This window comes from Loxodonta africana, chromosome 8, assembly GCF_030014295.1.
Source record: "Loxodonta africana isolate mLoxAfr1 chromosome 8, mLoxAfr1.hap2, whole genome shotgun sequence".
Taxonomy (NCBI): domain Eukaryota; kingdom Metazoa; phylum Chordata; class Mammalia; order Proboscidea; family Elephantidae; genus Loxodonta; species Loxodonta africana.
Window position 1 is genome coordinate 52909804 of NC_087349.1, and position 19675 is coordinate 52929478.

The following is a 19675-nucleotide window of genomic DNA, read 5'->3' on the forward strand; positions in this document are numbered from 1 at the left end:
GCATATACAAAAATTTATTTAAAAATGTATAGTAGATCTAAAAGTAAGATCTAAAACTCTAAACCTTGTAGAAGAAAGCATTAGAAAAAAGCCTGTTGACCTTCAGCTTGGCAAAATTTCTTAAATTCAATACAAAGAGCTTGAATTATCAATACAGCTGGACATAATTTAAAAATGAGTTTGTTCTTCAAAAGATATTATTGCCAAAATGAAAAGGCCCAGAAGTCAGCATAAATATTTGCAAAATCTATATCTGACAAAGGTCTTTGAACTCATAATTTAATAATAAGACACAAAAACCAATAAAAATGGCCAAATAATTTGAATAGTCATTTCCTCAAGATGACATAGAATAATAAATAAGCACGTGAAAAGATGTTCAACATCATTAGTCATTAGAGAAACATAAATTAAATCCACAATGAAATATTACTTCTTCTAGAGTGGCTAAAGTTAAACAGACAGACCATACCAAGTGTTATTGAGATGGAGGAAATTGAACTCTCACAGACTGCTGATGCGGATGTAAACAGGTACAACCACTTTGGAAAAGAATTTGGCAGATTTTTTCAAATGTTAAATATATACCTACCTACTACGGTGAGCTACAGCTGCTAACCAAAAGGTCGGGAGCTGGAATCCACCAGGTGCTCTTTGGAAACCCCGTGGGGAAGTTCTACTCTGTACTTTGGGGTTACTATAAATCAGAATCAACTCGATGGCAATGGGTTTGGCTTTTTGGTGCTATACAATTTAGAAATTCCACTATTAAGTACATACTTAGAAGAAGTGAATGCATATGTCCATACAAAGATGTGTACATGGATGTTTGAAGCTGTTTTATTTGTAATAGTCCATTGGAAGCAATCAAAATGTTCATCAACAGGTAAAAGAATTAAAAAAAAAAAAATAGTGCACCCATTATCATGGAATACTAGCCAGCAATACAAATGAACAATTTACTGATACACAAAACTTTGTTGTATCTGAAAGTAATTATGCTAAGTGGAAGAAACTAGACAAAGTACATGCATAGTGTATGGTTTAATTTATCCACAAAATGAAAATTAAACTGTAGTGTCAAAAAACAGAAGAGTGGTTGCCTGGGCATAGGGCTGGGGAGGGGAAGGAAGAATTAACTTAAAAAGGGCCTGAGGAAACTTTTAGAACTGATAGATATGTTGTCCATTATCTTCATTGTGGTCCATTAGCGGCTATATACATAAATCAAAACTCATCAAATTATACACTTTAAGTATGTGCATTTATTTTACATCAACTATATGTCAATAAAGCTGCAAAAAAAAAAAAGTGTTTAATAAAAGGTAGTTTGGCCACCTTATCATACTAAAGAGTTAGATTTTTTTCCGAAGATATTTGAACATGGCCTTTTCATTGAAATCCCAGTTTACAGAATCAGAAAATGATTACCTGGTCCATCTCCCATATTTTACATATATGGAAGCTGAAGTCCAGAGAAATGAAGTGGTTTTCTGAAGTTAACTATCAAAATAAGAAGTAGAGCTCTGATCTGCTGGCCCCAAACAAAACACCAAGACTTCTGGAGTCTTTGCTATGCAGTCCATGAGTTTAGTTTTTCCAATATGAACAGTGACAAAACTGACTAGGAACAGACATTCTAAGACTGCTCCAAAAGTGTCTCTGCTTCTGCCATCTGTTCTTCAAGCATTGCATGACAAGATAAAAATGTGCTGTCTTTTTATCTCTTATAAAATATAAGCTCTGAATACTCTTTCTGTTTTCAATATTCTCACTCTTTTGTTTCTACTATGTATAAAGAACCTCTATCTATGGTTGACCTATTTTCAGAAAGCTTGCCCAAATATTACTTTCTCACAAACTATTGTAACAGAATTTCAAACACGTAGAACTTTTCAACAAAATAACTAATTTTTTTTACATGGCCTAAGTATAATGTTCTGCCAAAATACGGATTTTTACTTAGTGAGATAATTTCTTAAGTTACCATTTCAGAAGGATAGATGAGATTCTTGCCTACCAAGATGTTTTAATTTAAATTTTAGTTTTCATACTGCTTTTGTTATCTCAACTGATGATGTTGGTAGCAGATAGACCCCGCTGTTTTTCTTCCCAACAGCTGTCCCTCTCTTATCTTTCTTTCTTACTGTCATATTTTGTTTCCTAATATAGGTTAGAAAATAACCTCTCCTAGCTTCCCTGATATGGCTATTGACTCAATGCTGGTGTAAACATCTTCTGGAGGCTTTGGAAGGTGATTAGAGGATAATCTGCCCTTAGGTACTCTCTTTTTTACCTGTTTGTGTAAAAACATCTGCCTGAGGGCAAATCCAATACCTCGGACAGCAAAAGGGAAAGAGGGAAACTACGTGAGCCTTTGATAAGGTTTCACACCATTGATAGTGTTTCATACCATGGAAAAATCAACCCTGGAACTCTTCCTGTGGATTTCTAGTCACATGAAGGAATAAATAACCTTTTGATTTAAGAAACTTCTTGTTAGTATTTTGTTCCTTGATCCTAAATAATACTATTCTGACTGATTTGTTCATCCATCATTCATTCATTTACTTAGCCAAAGTAGCAAGCTTTCTATCTTCACCTTGGACTTGAGGGACAATGAACCAAGAGAGCTATAGGTTGCTACAGCAAATGCAAATGAAGATTTTTTTGTTGTTGTTAAAAATTCAGTTTATAATTTTGCTTTCCTCTCCCCCCAAATATCTAATCTGACTTGCATAGACAGGATCACATACACTTTGAAGCTGTCTCTGAATGTCCTTCCCCTGAATGATGTAAGCAAACAGTCCTCATAGCTAAGAGGCCACTTTTCATCACACGTGTTCCAAAGAGCTATATTTAGTAAACTTAATTAACATAGTTAATTTCTTCAGTTGTGTTGGAATATTTTGTGTAGGCTCATTTTGAGTGTTTTTGTTCATTGTTAATCTCTCCATCTTTCTCTGTACTTTCTCCTGCCTGTAGGTTTTACTTTTGCCTTCACCTCCCTACCTCCACCCAAGCCCACTAAACCAGGACAAGTTCTTTAGATATTATAGTGTCCAGTACTAAGGCGACTTGGGACTATCACTTTTTGGCAATCCCAGGGAAGGGATGGAAATGAGGAGGAATAAGGGGCTATGTCAGTTTGGGTACGTGAGATGGGTCTGTGTACTAGGCCTTACGAGACATGCAGCTTCTGTACGTCAATGTCCCAGGCAATGGTAGGCACCAGGATTTTATGCCTCTGCAGCTCTACAAGCTGTTAACTAGCTCTAAATGCTCCACTTGGCATATATCATATGAATTCCTTTCATATGCAGGAGCTGGGGTCCCTGCTACCATTGCTGTTATGGATTGAACTGCATCTTCCCAAAATATGTGTTGTAAATCCTAACACCTATACCTGTATTGAAGGATCCCTGGTGACACAGTGGTTAAGCACTTAGCTGTTAACCCAAAGGTCAGTGTTTCAAACCCACTAGCCACTCCTCAGGAGAAAGATGTGCTTTTCATAATCTTTAAGTCTGCTTACTTAAAGATTATAGCCTTGGAAACCCTACTGGACGGTTCTACTCTGTCCTATAGAGTTACTATGAGTCGAAATCAACTTGACAGCAACAGGTTTGGTTTTTGGATTGGTAGTGGTTATAATCTCATTTGGGAATGGGCTTTTTGTTATGTTAATAAGGCAGTATCAGTGTAGGTGTGTTTTTAATTAATCTCTTTTGAGATATAAAGAGCAGATTAGCCAGCAAGCAAGTAAGCAAGCATAAACAGAGGGGTAGATACGTGCCATATGATCAAAGAACTTAAGAACAGAAGTGTAAAAGAGTTGAAGGCCTTCGCCCACAGCCAACAGAGAGAGCCTTTCTCTAGAACCAGTGCCCTAAATTTGGACTTCTAGCCTTCTAAACTGTGAGAAAATAAATTTCTGTTCATTAAAGCCACCCACTTGTGGTATTTCTGCTATAGCAGCACTAGAATCGCCTTCTGCTAGACCAGCGTCCAGGGGACCTGTGGCTTCAGCAGCAGTCACTGCTCTGTATTTCTGTTCCATTTCTGGTCCATGGAGATGTAAGTCTTCCTTGTTTGTATCTTTCATTTTATAAAATGATTTTCTCTTTTATAAATTACCTATCATTGCTATATTGTTGCAGCTCCTCTGAATCAAAACAAGGCTTTCATTGACTTTTTGACCAGAAGCCTCAAGATTCATCATTAAAAGTACTTTTCACAACCTTAAAAAGACTTGAAATACATTTCAAAAGTTAAACTTTGGTTGTGTTTCATGTCACACAAAGTGAAATAAAGATTTGGATTTTTTCCAATGAACACTGTAAACATTCTCAGGAAAAATGTTAATTTAACATTACTCATCTACATAACTAGCAGGGTTATTAATATTTCCACACTTTATGTAGCATGTGATCTGGGGCCTGACAGATAGTTTTTAAATGAATAAATACAAACATTTGTTCCCTTTGAATTATGAACGATAGATTTCTAGTCACTGTAACTGTCTCTCTTCTTTCACTTGTCTAATGACTGAATATGTATCTAAAGATATTATTGATTTATCAAATAATACCCTAAAAGTAGGCACTGTATTATAAATGAATGTAAATTTTAAACATGGGCAAACAGTTATCACTAATGGCATTAGTACATCATAAACCTCTCAGAGACACTATCCTAGAACTGCTGCCAAATTCTTCCTTAAAAAAAATTGCAACAAATTATTTTCCAATAAAATAAAATTGCCTTGAAAACAAAACTTCCAAAAGAGAGGTTCATTTAACACTAAATCTGATTTAAATGGCTTCTTCCAAGTCTTACAAAAAATAAAAATAGTAATAAAAAAAGAGAAAGCAGCAACTTAAATACATTGAGATAGAACTTGAGGCTTGGAAAAACCCTAAACATTGAATTTATAATTTTAAAGGCATTCATTTTCCGTATCACTTATCTGGGGTACACAGGTTTGACAGGAATTTCTGGCTGCTGGTCCTAGAAACCTGATGTGGCATAGGTAAACCCAACTGCTGCAAGAAAATGAGCTGAATGGACTTCACCCTCCTTAGGACAGTTGATCCATAAATTTCCTTGGAAAGCAAATTGAATTCTTTCCTAACTTCTTAAAAAACAAAAATTAGCATGAGGGCTGGCATTATATGTTTACTTTGAGGATTGACATCATATGAAAAGTGAGTTCGACTGGCAAAAACTTAGAAAACACTCCTCAGACAGCACTTAAGGGCTTAGCAAATATTTATTTCTTGTTCATTTAAGTTGATCTAAATAGAAATTGTATGTACTAGTACAGACAATTTATATAGCGCATACTGGCAGATTCATGTTAGAGTCAAAGAGACATATTGTCAGTGGTCTTTGCAGCTTGCCACCAGATGATAAAATGTCTCATGGCTCACAATCAGTGCAAAGAAATAATATGCACATGCTGATATGGACCCAACCAAGCAAATAAAAGGATGCCATACAGACAAGAATACTCCAATATAGTGCTCTAGCTTATTACTAAGCCATTTAAACACAAACATAACACATTCAATTCATAATGAAAAATAATATAAAGCTATCCACCCAAGAAAAAAATAAAATAAACATACCAGCTTAAATAACACTGCTACAATCAGAAGAGTGTTTGTGGAAAATCTATTATTTATAACTGATTCAAATGCAACAGTTGTTGGCCTGAAAAGTGAAGCACTTCTTTGGGAAAAGTAACTCAGTGTGATATTCTGCCTCAAGGGGAAAAAAAAAAATCAACTCCTAATTGTCATCCTAACTGTGGTGCTTTCTCCTGGGATCTCAAATAGCTATACAATACTGAGTGTTTTTCTCAATATACTGGTCAGGTTAATTATGTCAAAAGGCAATTCATTTTTAAGGACAACAGCTGCTGTGTTGTTTCATGCTTAACACCAACACTCAAAACAATTTTTCTTTTTCTTTACAATTTTTACAAATGTTTATAATCACTATGAAGATTTACAAAATCCTATACCCTATAGCAAATATTAAACACTCGATGAAAACACCCTAAACATTTAACTAATTTTAGAAAGGAAAAAAACTAAAATATATATGGAATTGCCTTGTACTGAACAGACAAAGACTTTTTGTTCCCTTTTTGCTAGTGTGCTTATCAGTGTTCATTTCTACTTTTAATCCCTGTTTCTCCAAGTGGATAGCTTTGCACGGATATACCCAGTAATAGACACAAAAGGAGAAACTTAGCAATGCTGAATGATAGACATAGAAAAGGCCTCACAAATTATCAAGTAAAATTTCTTCCAGTTGTAAACCTTCTTGCAGACAAATCCCTGTCTCCCTCAGCAGCTCACAGAGCGACTTTGTGGTGAAGAGGAGGCATACATTGTTTGATGTAGAGGCTCACTCTTGTCACAGGTCCTCTCCCTCCACAGAGAACATACAAGAAGGCAGTATACAGAGGTGCCTCTATAAGATACAAGTGGTTATGATTCTTTCTCAGCTGTGTGTTGCTAGGAGACACGTATTCTCTCCTTCATCGAGTTAATGTCTGAGGAAAATGTGATTGAGGCAGAAGTGAACTCTTAAATTTCTCCAAATCTTGCAGGTGACTACATACTCCTCCTGAGTTGAATGAGGAGGGGATCAATCCATTCAATTCACAAGTGAGTTTCAAAGTCCGGGCATTTCTTAAGGGAAATTCCAAATTTGAATTCTAATTCCACCCAGAACAAGACTGGGAATATGCTTTGTGTTCAGATTCTCAAGAAGGGCAGAGCAACATAGGTTGCTTATTTTTTGAGAGGGCAATGGGATTTGTCTTGTGTGTGTCTGGTGGGGGGAATGAAAACGAAAGCTGTGAGACATATCCATGGAAACTGACTTCTCTCTGTCTTTTCCCCTTTTCTTTTGACTTTCCCAGTTCTTTTAAGCTACTACCATAAACAGGAAGGTAGTAATACATATAAAAAATTTAATTGTCTTTCTGAATTGTAGATATGACTCCTCAAGATTTTATCAGGCTTCTTTCCAAACAGCATTTTCATAAGCTTCTTTAAAGAAAAAAATTTTGTTTAGGCTGGATTTATTTTTTCAAAATCAATTTTAGCATTTTATGTAAAATATTTATTTTCTTGTTAATAGTCATCTCATTTTAATCAGTCTGTATTATGCTTAATCCTTAAGGCTCATGTCATAAAAATTTTATTTTTCCTCAGCCTTATCACTTCAGTTACCAAATATTTTAGTTTAAAAGTGACATTTGTATTAACTGCTTGTGTTATTGAGATTAAAATGATAACTAGTTATACCATCTCTGCCTTACTCTTTTTAAGAACTTTGATAAAGGAAAAAATCCTGTTTTACCCTCTCGTGTTCATTGAAGAATATTTTGAATAAGCTGTGTTTTATTGATGCATCTGTTCACTTTGAGTATTTCTGATATAACTTTGCTAAGGACCCAGTAATCTGTGTTTATGGTTCTGTTTCTTCAGTTTGGACAAATTTTTACTTAAATGCAGGGTTTTTTTTTTTTTACCTAACTTTCAATAGAGATTGATTTTAGTTAATATTGGTGGGTAGCAATGATGTCTGGTAGATTTGTAGGTAAATAGCAAGTGGGTTTTGCAGAGGGTGTTAATTTTCAAAATATTTGTATTCTAAAGATCTGTTGGAACTTGGGGGCTTATCTGAATGAACTTTGTAAACCTTCTTAAAATATTTATGTATCTGTTGATTTTAGAATGAAATTGCAAGCCATTATGAGTTATCAGCACTTTAACTTTCTTAATTATGTAGCCTATAAGCTAACTTTCAAAACTAGAATAAATATTATTTAAAATTAACATTTAAAATAAATATAATTGTTGTCATGGGTAATCCACATGCTCTTAGTTTTTTTAAATTTAAGTGAAAACATCTCATAACAAAATTTTATATCTTAGAAAGGCAGTGGCTCAATAAAGTATGAGAGGGAAAAATTCAGGAAATAAACGCCCTCAAAAATAAAAACTTCTGATAATATTCATAAGAGCAAAGTAAAAATGCTCTAAAGATCTTTGTAGTTAACTGCACTCATGGAACTGTTTTATTTTTAATATAACGGAGAGAGAAAAAATTAGTTTCTGAGAGTAAAGTGGTTTAATATTTTTTCCAAAAATAAAATATTATATTTATGGCATATCTTTTAGCTTTCTGGGAAATTATTTAGGAGGCTTAAAAGTTTAAGTTTCCGTACAGCTTCCGTGCTACAATCTCTTCATTGTTGGTCTGTGAGATAATAAATCATCCATAAACATATTACCTCCGTCTTAATATGACATAAGCATTTACATATATAATATATATAGTTAATATATGTATTTAATTTCCGTTAGTTTGTTCCTGAACATGCACTAGATGAAGCTGTTTTAGAGGAAAAAAGATGACATGAGAATATATGTTTTCTACCACAAGAGGGCAGCAAGAATATTTTTAGTTCAAGTTCTAATTATAGCTCCATCTGTTTTGACATTCTTTGATATCTTATTGGGAAGTTACCTTAGCTTCAGTCTTTCACACTGGAGTGAAATTTTAAAAGAATATTTTCATGTGTGAAACAAAAATGTTATGAAAGTGGTTTAGTGACTGTTTTATAAAGGGACACAACCCTCAGGGTGACCACATTTTTCTCCCAGGTTTACAACAATCACAACACACCTGCTTCATAAAAAATCATGGCTTAGACCACACTAATACAGTAATTATTAAAAAGTACAGACAGTTCACATGAGACTGTTAAAGTATCTGATATTTTGCATAATTTAAGTAATGGTAGAAAGGAAAAATTAAAGTGTCTATATATTTTTTTCCATGAATGTGAAACTCCCTATTTTTTTCAATGTTCCAAAAATCATAATTCACCCAGGTATAAAATAATAATAGCTATAGAAAAGCAGCTAAAGTACTCAAAACTACAGCTATGGTAATTTTTTGATAAATATAACATGAAACCATTTAAGCAACACACTTATTTTAAAAATCAATTTTATGTGATAGCTTACCATTCAAATGAATATGTAGAATAATTTATTATAACACATTTACAGTCATTTCTGTATTACAGAAACCTATTTTAAGTAATGCTAAGAAGTTAGATGATCTCTCATAACTTTTAAAGGTTCCAAATAGAAATTCTTCAAAAGCCAGCAGATGGTTTCACCCCATCAGGAGTCCAGTGTGTGCCTGGGCAGGCGATAGTGCTCAGGTTTGGAACGGAGCTTCTTTTCCTGTGGGTTGGCATACTTCCACTTGGAGTGTGACATTTTAAGCTTTTTCCTCTTCTTATCTGTGCACCAGACCTTTTCACAGTACTCTTCCACTCTCTGGAAGTTGCTATAACCAATCAGCTGCAAGAATTCCTTGTACCATGGTTTTACTCCCTGTGGGATGCTGCTCTGGGCAGGACAAGGCATCTTGTGAGGCCCGTCCTCCTCATAGTCTTTGTTAAACATTTCCTCTACTCTCTCCTCTTCCACTACTTCCAAGGTAATTTTACGGACAGTATGGACAAAGCTGTGCTCGATTGTCTGACAAAAATAGACCCCAGCATCTGTTTTGCGTACCTTTAGGAAGAGTAACCCAAGGTCCATCTTAACCACTCTGTCATCTGTCTTCACCTGCAACAAGAAAGTAAATGGTATTAGAGTATTATCCAGGCAAGGAACCAAACACTAACACACAACTCTTTTCACCATGTATCTCAACTGTTTTAATTTTCATTTTCACATAATGTAAACCTGCAAGTCATATACATGAAGATGCTAAGTAATTAAATAAGCAGTGTGTGCGTGTGTCCCTGAACTTACACCACACAAGTTTCAGGTCATTTTATATCATCATTATTAATAACAAAGTGAGAGAGCTTTCGCCCTAATGATTTTAATGAATCATCAGGGGAAAAAAAATCCCTTTCCATATAGCACTCAGAGTTAGAGGGAAATTAAGATTTGTTGAATTTATTTTTTGACACCTGTTTTTTGAATGGATAGAGCAAGTGCCATTTGCCACGTTAGTTCAGGGCTTTTTACATCTTCCAGATAAAACTGACTCAGTGGCAATGTGGTTTATCACATAGCAGATGCTAAACAGCAGGTACTTCTATATTCATTCTTATAGCTAGAAACAAACGTCTTTGCATGTGGCTTGGGACCTTATCACAATGGTATAAAAATAATTCACAGTATACTGGAACACTTTTCCCGTGAGAATACAAAAGAAAAGCAATATTTATCTTTGTCAATATAAAAGGAGTATAGAGAAAACAACCACAGCCATCTTAGAAGAAAAAGCCATTAGCTACAAGTGTGTTTTTGTCCCAGGGGTTGGCCCTGGTCAGACCTGCAGGCTCAATTCTTCCTGATCTTGATCAAACTGGGCATGGCCACTGATGAGGCCTCATTACATAGTTGTAATGCAATTATTCATGTGTGAAAAGTAGTCATTTATATAGTTTGTGGAGAATGTGACAAAATGCCATTGGTGGTGGAGTAAGAAATTTTATACCAAACAGGAGTGTTACTTCTAATTACAAGGCCTCCAAAAGGCAAGCTAGGTAATTAGTTCTCTGTAGCTGCTGGGTTACATGCTTGGGGAGATTAAAATAATAATAATAATAAAAAGGTAAAAAAAAGCTTTCTGGGACTTCCCTTGACCTGGCAGGACCATACCTTGAAATGCAGAATGGTGTAGTCATTGATTTGAGAAGTTCTCCAGTAAGAAATCAGGAAGACCCCCAAAACCATCCTCACTAGATAGAAACACTCTTACATGTATTGATACATTTTGTTGAAAATATATCCTTAGCTTCTGTCATAGCTAACTATAACTCTTAATGACAATGACGTTGTGTCACTGTGCTCATTTTCAGCAAGCCTCCACGCCAGGCCTCTGCAGTATTCTCTTCCACTAACTGCTTTCTCCATAAAGCCACCATTTACTGAATCATGGCTATGATAGCACCATGCCACTGATGATACTGATTCTGAAGAACGGCCTCCATCTTTTTTAAATTTGTCTCTGCATTTGACACTGATGACCCTACCTCCGGAAACATTTTTTCTGTCCTGATTTTCATCTTGGTTCCTTCTAGGTTTCTTCTCCAGGTGTTTTGTTCTTTCTAAGACACGATCCTCTATCTTTCACTGATCTCATTTTATTTGCCCGCATGCTTCTGTTTCCTTGTTTCAACCAACTTACACTGATGGTGCCTCTTACATACAGATCCAAGCAACAGACTCTCATATAACCTATTGTTTTGCATTTCCTCTTAATTACAAAATACTGACTGGGACTTACATGGTCTTTCCTTACCTACAATCCAGTGTCTTTCCATGAAAATTGCTCAATTATCCAGATTAAAAAAAAAAAAAAATCCATTGCCGTCAAGTCAATTCCTACTCATAGTGACCTACAGGATATAGTAGAACTGCCCCACAGAGTTTCCAAGGAGCGGCTAGGGGATTTAAACTGCTGACCTTTTGGTTAGCAGCCTTAACTCTGGAACAGCTCCATGTAGTGTTTCTCAAACTGGGGTTGGGGGATGGAAACACGTCCAGAGATCAGTAAGCTTTCTAGAAGGAATTATTAGTTTAGTGTTTATTTTTATGATCCCACCCACTGCCATCAAGTCAATTCCAACTCATAGTGATCCTATAGGATGAGTAGAACTGCCTCATAGGGTTTCTAAAGCTGTAAATCTTTACGGAAGCAGAGTGCCACATCTTTCTCCTGCTGAGCAGCTGGTGGATTTGAACAGCCAACTTTTTGGTTGGCAACTGAATGCTTTAACCACTGTGCCACTGGAGCTCCTTATTTTCATGATAATCAACATAAATTAATAAACTATATCTGAGATCATGTGGAATGATCTCAGTACTAACCTCAATGTTAGTATTTGTGTTTATCATAGAGTTTGAACCACTTTCAAAGGCTTCATAGTTTCCAGCTGCTGAGAAGATGGTTTGAGAAGATGGATTTAATATGTTAATGATACGTTCCAGCCAAACGAAAACCAAACAACATCCCTATGTAGTAATATACATAAAAAGTTCTGGAGTCATTTGAATAAAGTGTTAGGAAGATTGAGTCATCACATGGCACACAGTGCTATAAGCAGAAGTTTTATAGCGTGCGCGCGCACACACACACACACACACACAGAGCAGTCTGTGCCCCATATTCATGGAGATATCTCAGGGAAAATAATCACATTAAACAAACATTTTAACAATTTGTAGATTTTAAAACATTTTATTTGTAAATTTGAGTAGAGTAAAACTAGAGTTGAGTAAAAACTACAAGCATGAAGAATATATTTCTCGTTTCATTATTGTAAAACTTTAATGAACATTTTAATATATGTTATGCTAGCAGTCCAAGAAAAGCTTTTACTTGCAAGGGCAGGTAGTGGGGGCATGCCGTACATTAAAAAAAAAACAGTGGACATCAAGTCAGTTCTGACTCACGGTGACCACATGTATGTCGGAATGGGACTGTGCTCCACAGAGATATCAATGGCTGACTGCTTGGAAGTAGACTGCCAGGCCTTTCTTCTGAGGTGCCTCTGGATTGACTTGAAATTCCAACCTTTCAGTTAACAATCAAGTCCATTAATAGAATCAAATCTTCCTCCTCACAACTCCCCCTGCTGTCTGTCTCTTGTATTGCCATCCTGTTTCCTACTTTGGGGCCTCTGGTTTTATTCCTTTTTTCCTTAGTGAACTACTTCCTATTACCTTACCTTACTGTCCACCAATTCACTTTTTAAAAAATTTCCTTGAAGACTTAGCTAAATTTTCACTTCCTTTATGAAGACCTTTACAGACCCAGCCCATAAGGATCTTTTGTTTTCTTTTTGTAGCTAAATAGCATTCACATTTGTAGTACAAATGTGATATTTCTATTCGCCTTCTAATTATTTTTCCATGCAAGTTTCATCTCTTTAACCGTATAAGTTTCTTAGGGCAAAAACCTATAGCCTAATTATTGTGACTATTCCCAAATGAGTAGAGTTCTCAGAACACAGTGAAAAATAAAAGCATATTAATATCTCATAGTGCACAAACATGCAAGGCAATGGGATATACCAATCACAATATAATCAACTTACTCTCTTCCCTGTAGATCCAATAAGATTTGGATAGAGAAAAAAAAAAAAACTTTTTTTTTTTTTTTCTCTATCCAAGGAGGTGAGATTTCATAGCAGTTAGCAACTGATGAAGGAGAGCTGATACACATACACGTAGGAAAAGCAATTCCAGGACATTGCCTTCGCCTGAAAAGAATCTGCACACAAACATCCTCACTGAATATGATTGTTCATTCTCCCTCTACTATTTCTCCTGAGACAGTAGATAAGACATAAATAAAAGATATACATACATAGGAAAGTCACTTCGCCAAGTTTCTGGCATATAGAAAGCACTTAATGAAAGTGTTTTAAAATGAAACAAAAAGAAAACATAAAAAAAAAATTAGTACAAATCCTTGGTCACTGGAATTCGAGGTGCTTTTTTTTTATTTTAAAGCTGGCATAAAAAGTAGGTATTTCTTTCATAATCAAAAACCTGAGTTTGAGAAACACTGCATTATGAATATGTAAAATCCAGACTGATGCAAAGATGTAGAAACAGGACAATTACAATGGGAATGGTCTACATTTGTACATATTAGAAGTAGTGCCTATCTCAGGACTTTGGTTTTCCCTCCTGGTTATAGCAAGTCCACATTATAAAGTCAGGAATAAAACCTGTTTTAACTCTCAGTCTGGAGGGCTGTATACCATGGCAGGCTAAATCACCTTGAAAGTTAAATGTATCTTCCATGGACTATAAAAAACCATAAATAAAAAATGACTTGGAAGTTTGTATTTGAAGTCCTTCCACGATTTAATCTTTCTACTTTAGTTAACATGGGTACCTCAAACATCACATCTTGATTACAGAATTGTTTTCATCCAGCTGTGCTTTCTCTATGTCTGCAGACCAGATTTCGTTGGTCAAGAAGATGATACATAATACATCATTCCTATCAAATATTCTTATAGGCAATCTTCATAACTACAGAATTTCTAACAGAAAATGTTTTTAATATTCTTAGCTACAAAGATTGGTTCAGTATGCTTCATAATGTCAAATTAAAAAAAAAGTAATTGAACAAAGAACGCTGCACATCTGGTAGCTGGTCAGAAAGAAGTGATTTCCATGTGCATCAGCCATATGGCTCCATACTTTTCATAGGAAAGGGATAGACACAGGCCTTGAATTGGTGAAATTTATAAAATATTTAATTATGAAATCAGCTTTGCTATTTAAGAATGAAGACCAACAAAGTATATATTTATTTGTTACTTTGTTTAATTGGCCCACTTTATATAGAAAAAATATTTGGTTGACTTAGAGGAAAAATACCTAGTATGAGAGCATAAAAATGGAAATAGTCTTTTCATTAAAAACACTTTCCAATAAGCACATGATATGTAACAGGGATGTTAACCCAGTAGGGACGGGATGAATTGCTTAATAGCTAGGTTCAGAGAACATATGACACTATATGGAGAATGAATAAAGTTGTATCTATAGCTCAGATGAATTAAAGATCTAAATGCAGAAAATAAAAATTACTTGTAATAGAAGATGTTGGGGAGAAAAATACAAATAAGAATTGAAAACCATAAAGTGAATTTTTTTCTTACATATTCAAATACATCAACTATGTCAAAGAAGAAATTTCAAACATCTAAATTCAAGAAATAAATACACTTGCAAGTAATCAAAAAGACAAGAAAATGGGAAAAGTATATAATTAGGCAATTTAGAGAACGAGAAACCCAAATGGTTGATTAGTATGCAAGTTAACTTTCAACCTTAGTAGTAATCTTAGAAAAGCAAATTTAAACAAGATACCACCTTATGCACAGAAGTAAGGCAAAAATTAGATAAAACCAAATATTGGGGAGGATGCATGGTAACGGAAACCCACATGAACTGCTTCGGGAGTATAAGTGGTACAGAAATTCTGGAGGACAAGTTGACAAAAACTGCAGAAATGAAGGATGCTGACAGATGATAATCCAGAAATTTGTTCTCAGATCTGTAGAATTATTTGCAGAGGTGATCATTAAAAATGTGATAATGGTAGACAATGGCACTCCAAATGTCCACTCTTCGGGAATAAATTAAGTGCAAAGATGCATGCTATGGGATGCTAAGTAGCATGCAGAAGCAATGAAACAGAGACACACACAGCAACACAGATAAATCTTAAAAACATAGTGTTGAGTTTAAAAAGTTTCAATACAAAATGCATACCATAAGGTAGTATAGAAACTACTATAACTGGCATACAAATTCAACACTAAATTTTCTAGTGACCAAATAAAAAACTGTTTCTAAGATTCAAAATGTCTCGAAAATATAAAGGAAAAAAAAAGCACTACTTTGAAAAGTACACCATTTCCTGGCACTGAGACCTGAAACCTCTCTCCTGTGATCTCATAAACTGAGAGGGAGATATCCTAACAATACCACCCAAGAAGAACATTTCTTAAGGCAATATCCTCAGTGTAGGGTGAGGAACAAGGGATATCATTTCTGATGTCAGATGGATCATAACTGAAAGCAGAGAATACCAGAAAGATGTTTACCTGTGTTTTACTGACTATGAAAACGCATTTGACTATGTGGGTCATAACAAATTATGGATAACGTTGCAAAGAATGGGAATTCCATAACACTTAATTGTGCTCACGAGGAAGCTGTGCATAGACAAAGAGGCAGTTGTTCGAACAGAACAAAGGGATACTCTGTGGCTTAAAATCAGGAAAGGTGTGCATCAGGATTGTATCCTTTCACCATATCTATTCAATCTGCTGAGCAAATAATCTGAAGCTGGACTATATGCAGAAGAAAGGGGCATCACGATTGGAGGAAGACTCATTAACAACCTGCGTTATGCAGATGACACAACCTTGCTTGCTGAAAGTGAAGAGGACTTGAAGCACTTACTGATGCAGATCAAAGACCACAGCCTTCAGTATGGATTACACCTCAACATAAAGAAAGCAAAAATCCTCACAACTGGACCAACAAGCAAGATCATGATAAACGGACAAAAGATTGAAGTTGTCAAGGATTGAATTTTACTTGGATCTACAATCAGCACCCATGGAAGGAGGAGTCAAGAAATCAAACGACGTACTGCACTGGGCAAATCTGCTGCAAAAGATCTCTTTAAATAGTGTTAAAAAGCAAAGATGTCACCTCGAGGACTAAGGTGCTCCTGACCCAAGCCATGGTGTTCTCAATCACCTCATATGCACGTGAAAGCTGGATGATGAATAAGGAAGACCAAAGAAGAATTGACACCTTTGAATGGTAGTATGGCAAAGAATATTGAATATACAACGGACTGCCAAAAGAATGAACAAATCTGTCTTGGAAGAAGTACAACCAGAATGCTCCTTAGAAGCAAGAATGTCAAGACTACATCTCAGGTACTTTGAATATGCTATCAGGAGGGATCAGTCCCTGGAGAAGAACATCATGCTTGGTAAAGTACAGGGTCAGCGGAAAAGAGGAAGATCCTCAAGGAGGTGGATTGACACAGTGGCTGCAACAATAGGCTTAAGCATAACAAGATTGTGAGGATAGCACAGGACCGGGCAGTGTTTCATTCTATTGTACATAGGGTCGCTACAAGTCAGAATGGACTTGATGGTACCTAACAACAACAATATCAGGAGGAACCAGTCCCTGGAGAAGGACATCATGTTTGGTAAAGTAGAGGGTCATTGAGAAAGAGGAAGAACCTCGATGAGATGGATTGACACAATGGCTGCAACAATGGGCTCAAGCATAACAAGGATTATGAGCATGGCACAGGACTGGGCAGTGTTTCGTTCTGTTGTACGTAGGGCTGCTATCAGTCGGAAGGGACTTGATGATACCTAATAACAACTGGGTGAGGACAAGATTTCCAAATGCAGTTCAAAATAAGTTATTTTATGAGGAGCTTAGGGAGAAGGAGAGAGAGCGAGCCCTGGTTGTGCAGTGGTTAAGAACTCCACTGTTAATCAAAAGGGCAGTTTGAATCCACCAGCTGCTCCTTGAAAACCATATGGGCAGGTTCTACTCTGTCTGATAGGGTTGCTATGAGTCAGAATTGACTCACGGCAATGGGTTTGGTTTCTTTTTAGATACACAGTTCTTTGCTGGTATATCTTTAGGCAGATGTATCACTTTTTTATTACCCAGAAGATTATATGAATTATAATTTGCACCAGAACAAGAGAAATTGGGAAGCAAGGGGAGGCAGGATTTTGGGGCATCTCATATATTGTGTACCTGATGCATAAGCAATATTCCCTCATTTAATCAGGTGCCCACAGTCAGGGTGATCTCAGTAGGATGAGATAATAGATCCATATCTGATCCTATAACTCTTCAAGATTTAAGAAGATATGTTTAATTTTCAGAAAAATTCATTATTATTTAGAAAATTAATAGAAGAGGGTTCCATCTCAACATCTAGATCTATTTCTGTTCTTAGGATCATAAAGTCCCTTTTTATTTTCCATTAATAAAATAGGAACTGTTTATTCCATCGCAATGAAACAAAAAAATGAAATTAATGGACTATACTGTTAATTATCCTAAAATTTAAAAATGTTTGGGATATATGACATTATAAAAATATGCTTGTCAAGATTACAAAATCAAAATTCTGAATATTTATCTGTTGTAAGGAGCTGTTATTTTACAAATGATGAACACTTTATTTTTTAATAGACTGAAAGAGACATCAAAACTACTAAACAGCTGTTTCAAATGAGGCAGAGTTCATGCACTTTATGTTATGAAAACAAAACAAACAAAGATATAATATTCATGTGGAACAAAGGCCAATACTTTGAGTACATGTGTATAAACACAAAAATGTAAACTTATGACTGTCATTGATTCCTTAGGCTTCCTGTCATGGGTTTCATTGGTGAAGGTCAGAAAAATCTGAGTCATCCAGCAAACCAGACAACAGAATAAGGATGGGTTCTTCATAATTCTCCTAGTTTTGATGATATAACTGCAGTATTAAAAGGTTTAATTTGTTTACTCCATTTTTCTTTGTTTTGTTTTTACAAAAGAAGCTGTCTCCTTCATAATGCATTGATTCATCAATAAAAGTACTCTTTATTTAGACGGTACAAATTCAGCATGGATTCAATCAACCCTAAGTTATGTGAAGGAGCTGCTGATTGATAAGTTAACCATGCATCAGTCTCTTAGCTTTCTCACCAGTATTTATTGACTTTGATTTATTTCTCCTACTCAGTAGGTGGTCTGAAGATGGGACTGAGTAGTGACAACTTTTGGCATAGGGTAAAAAAAGAATTGAAAGAGTGAAGTCTAATTGAAATTTTGGAGTTTTGATATCAACTTATATTTTCCCTTGAATTTTCTATAATAAACTTACACATTTGTGCATTATTTACACATTCTATGGGTTTTATACATTACGTGCAATTAGCTATTTTAAAGTTTTTTTTTTTAAGACGCAAAACACTATTTTCCTTTAAACAGAGAATTTACAATGGATTTGAATGAGGAAGTCAACAAACATCAAGAGGAAAATAATTTGTTCACGCTTTCCAATGGGATCTTTAAATTACGATGCTGGGCTTATGGAGTAGTGGCGTGCTTGCCTGCCTTACACCACTCTGGGCATTATCATGGACAGCGTTTAATGTTTTGGGAATGCCCCCCAGTTTCCCCACAATCCCAAGGGAATGATATATGTTTATTCAACTCATTCCCAGAAGAAAATCTTACTTTCAGTTCCTTTGGAATATAGATTTTTTTTTTTTTCCAGCAAAGACCTAGAGAACAATGTCCAAAATAATGAACAATGAAAATTATTTGCAATGAAATTTTAGTGCCCAGCCTAAGGCGAAGTCTTAGCTATTCATGAAATGATCTTTTTTTTTCAAAACACATCTCTATATTCTTCACAATATCTCTATATTCTTCACAATAATACTCATTTAATAAGGCTTCACTTGTATATGCATTTTTATTTGAGCCTTTAAATCAGGACTCAACGAACATTCTTGATCTAGCCACTGTCTACCTTTCCATCCTCATTTCCTGCCAGGGATTTACACAGGCCATATTGTTTCTCACCTCCATCACGCATGCTTATACCATTCTCTCTGCTAGTAAATTTCTACTCATTCTTTCAGAAATGCCACAAACTTTTCCTTATTGTCCTTCACACTAATTCCATACCCAACTTCTTGGTCGGGATAGTTTTCTTTTCCCTTGGTTTCAAAAGAACTTATAATGAACAAAGTAAATTATAAGTCTCAATTTACATTTCTGTCTTTACGACAAGACTGTGAGCTTCACAAGAGCTAGGACTCTGGTTTAGTCATCACCTATTAAAGCAGGCTCCCAGTGGATATTTTTTGAGTTGAACAACACCAACTGCAGATACTCAAACACTGCAGAAGAGAGGAGAAGGTTGAAGGAGTATTCAGTCTGAGATGTTAAACAGCTTTCAGGTTTTGCAATAATGACCATAGCTTATACACAAATCGCATTGCTACTCTGTGTATGAGGCAGCCACT

At 35.5% G+C, this 19675-nt stretch overlaps 1 protein-coding gene across 1 annotated transcript in view; it reads right to left on the reverse strand.

The window, feature by feature from the left end:
* Positions 1-8549: 8549 nt before the first annotated feature.
* Positions 8550-19675, reverse strand: part of SEMA3E (semaphorin 3E) — a 106650-nt gene continuing 95524 nt past the window's right edge. The window contains exon 16 of the mRNA XM_064289933.1: positions 8550-9671. Coding sequence (XP_064146003.1) covers positions 9219-9671 — 453 coding nt within the window. The 3' untranslated portion in view covers positions 8550-9218. The remainder of the gene's footprint in view (positions 9672-19675) is intronic.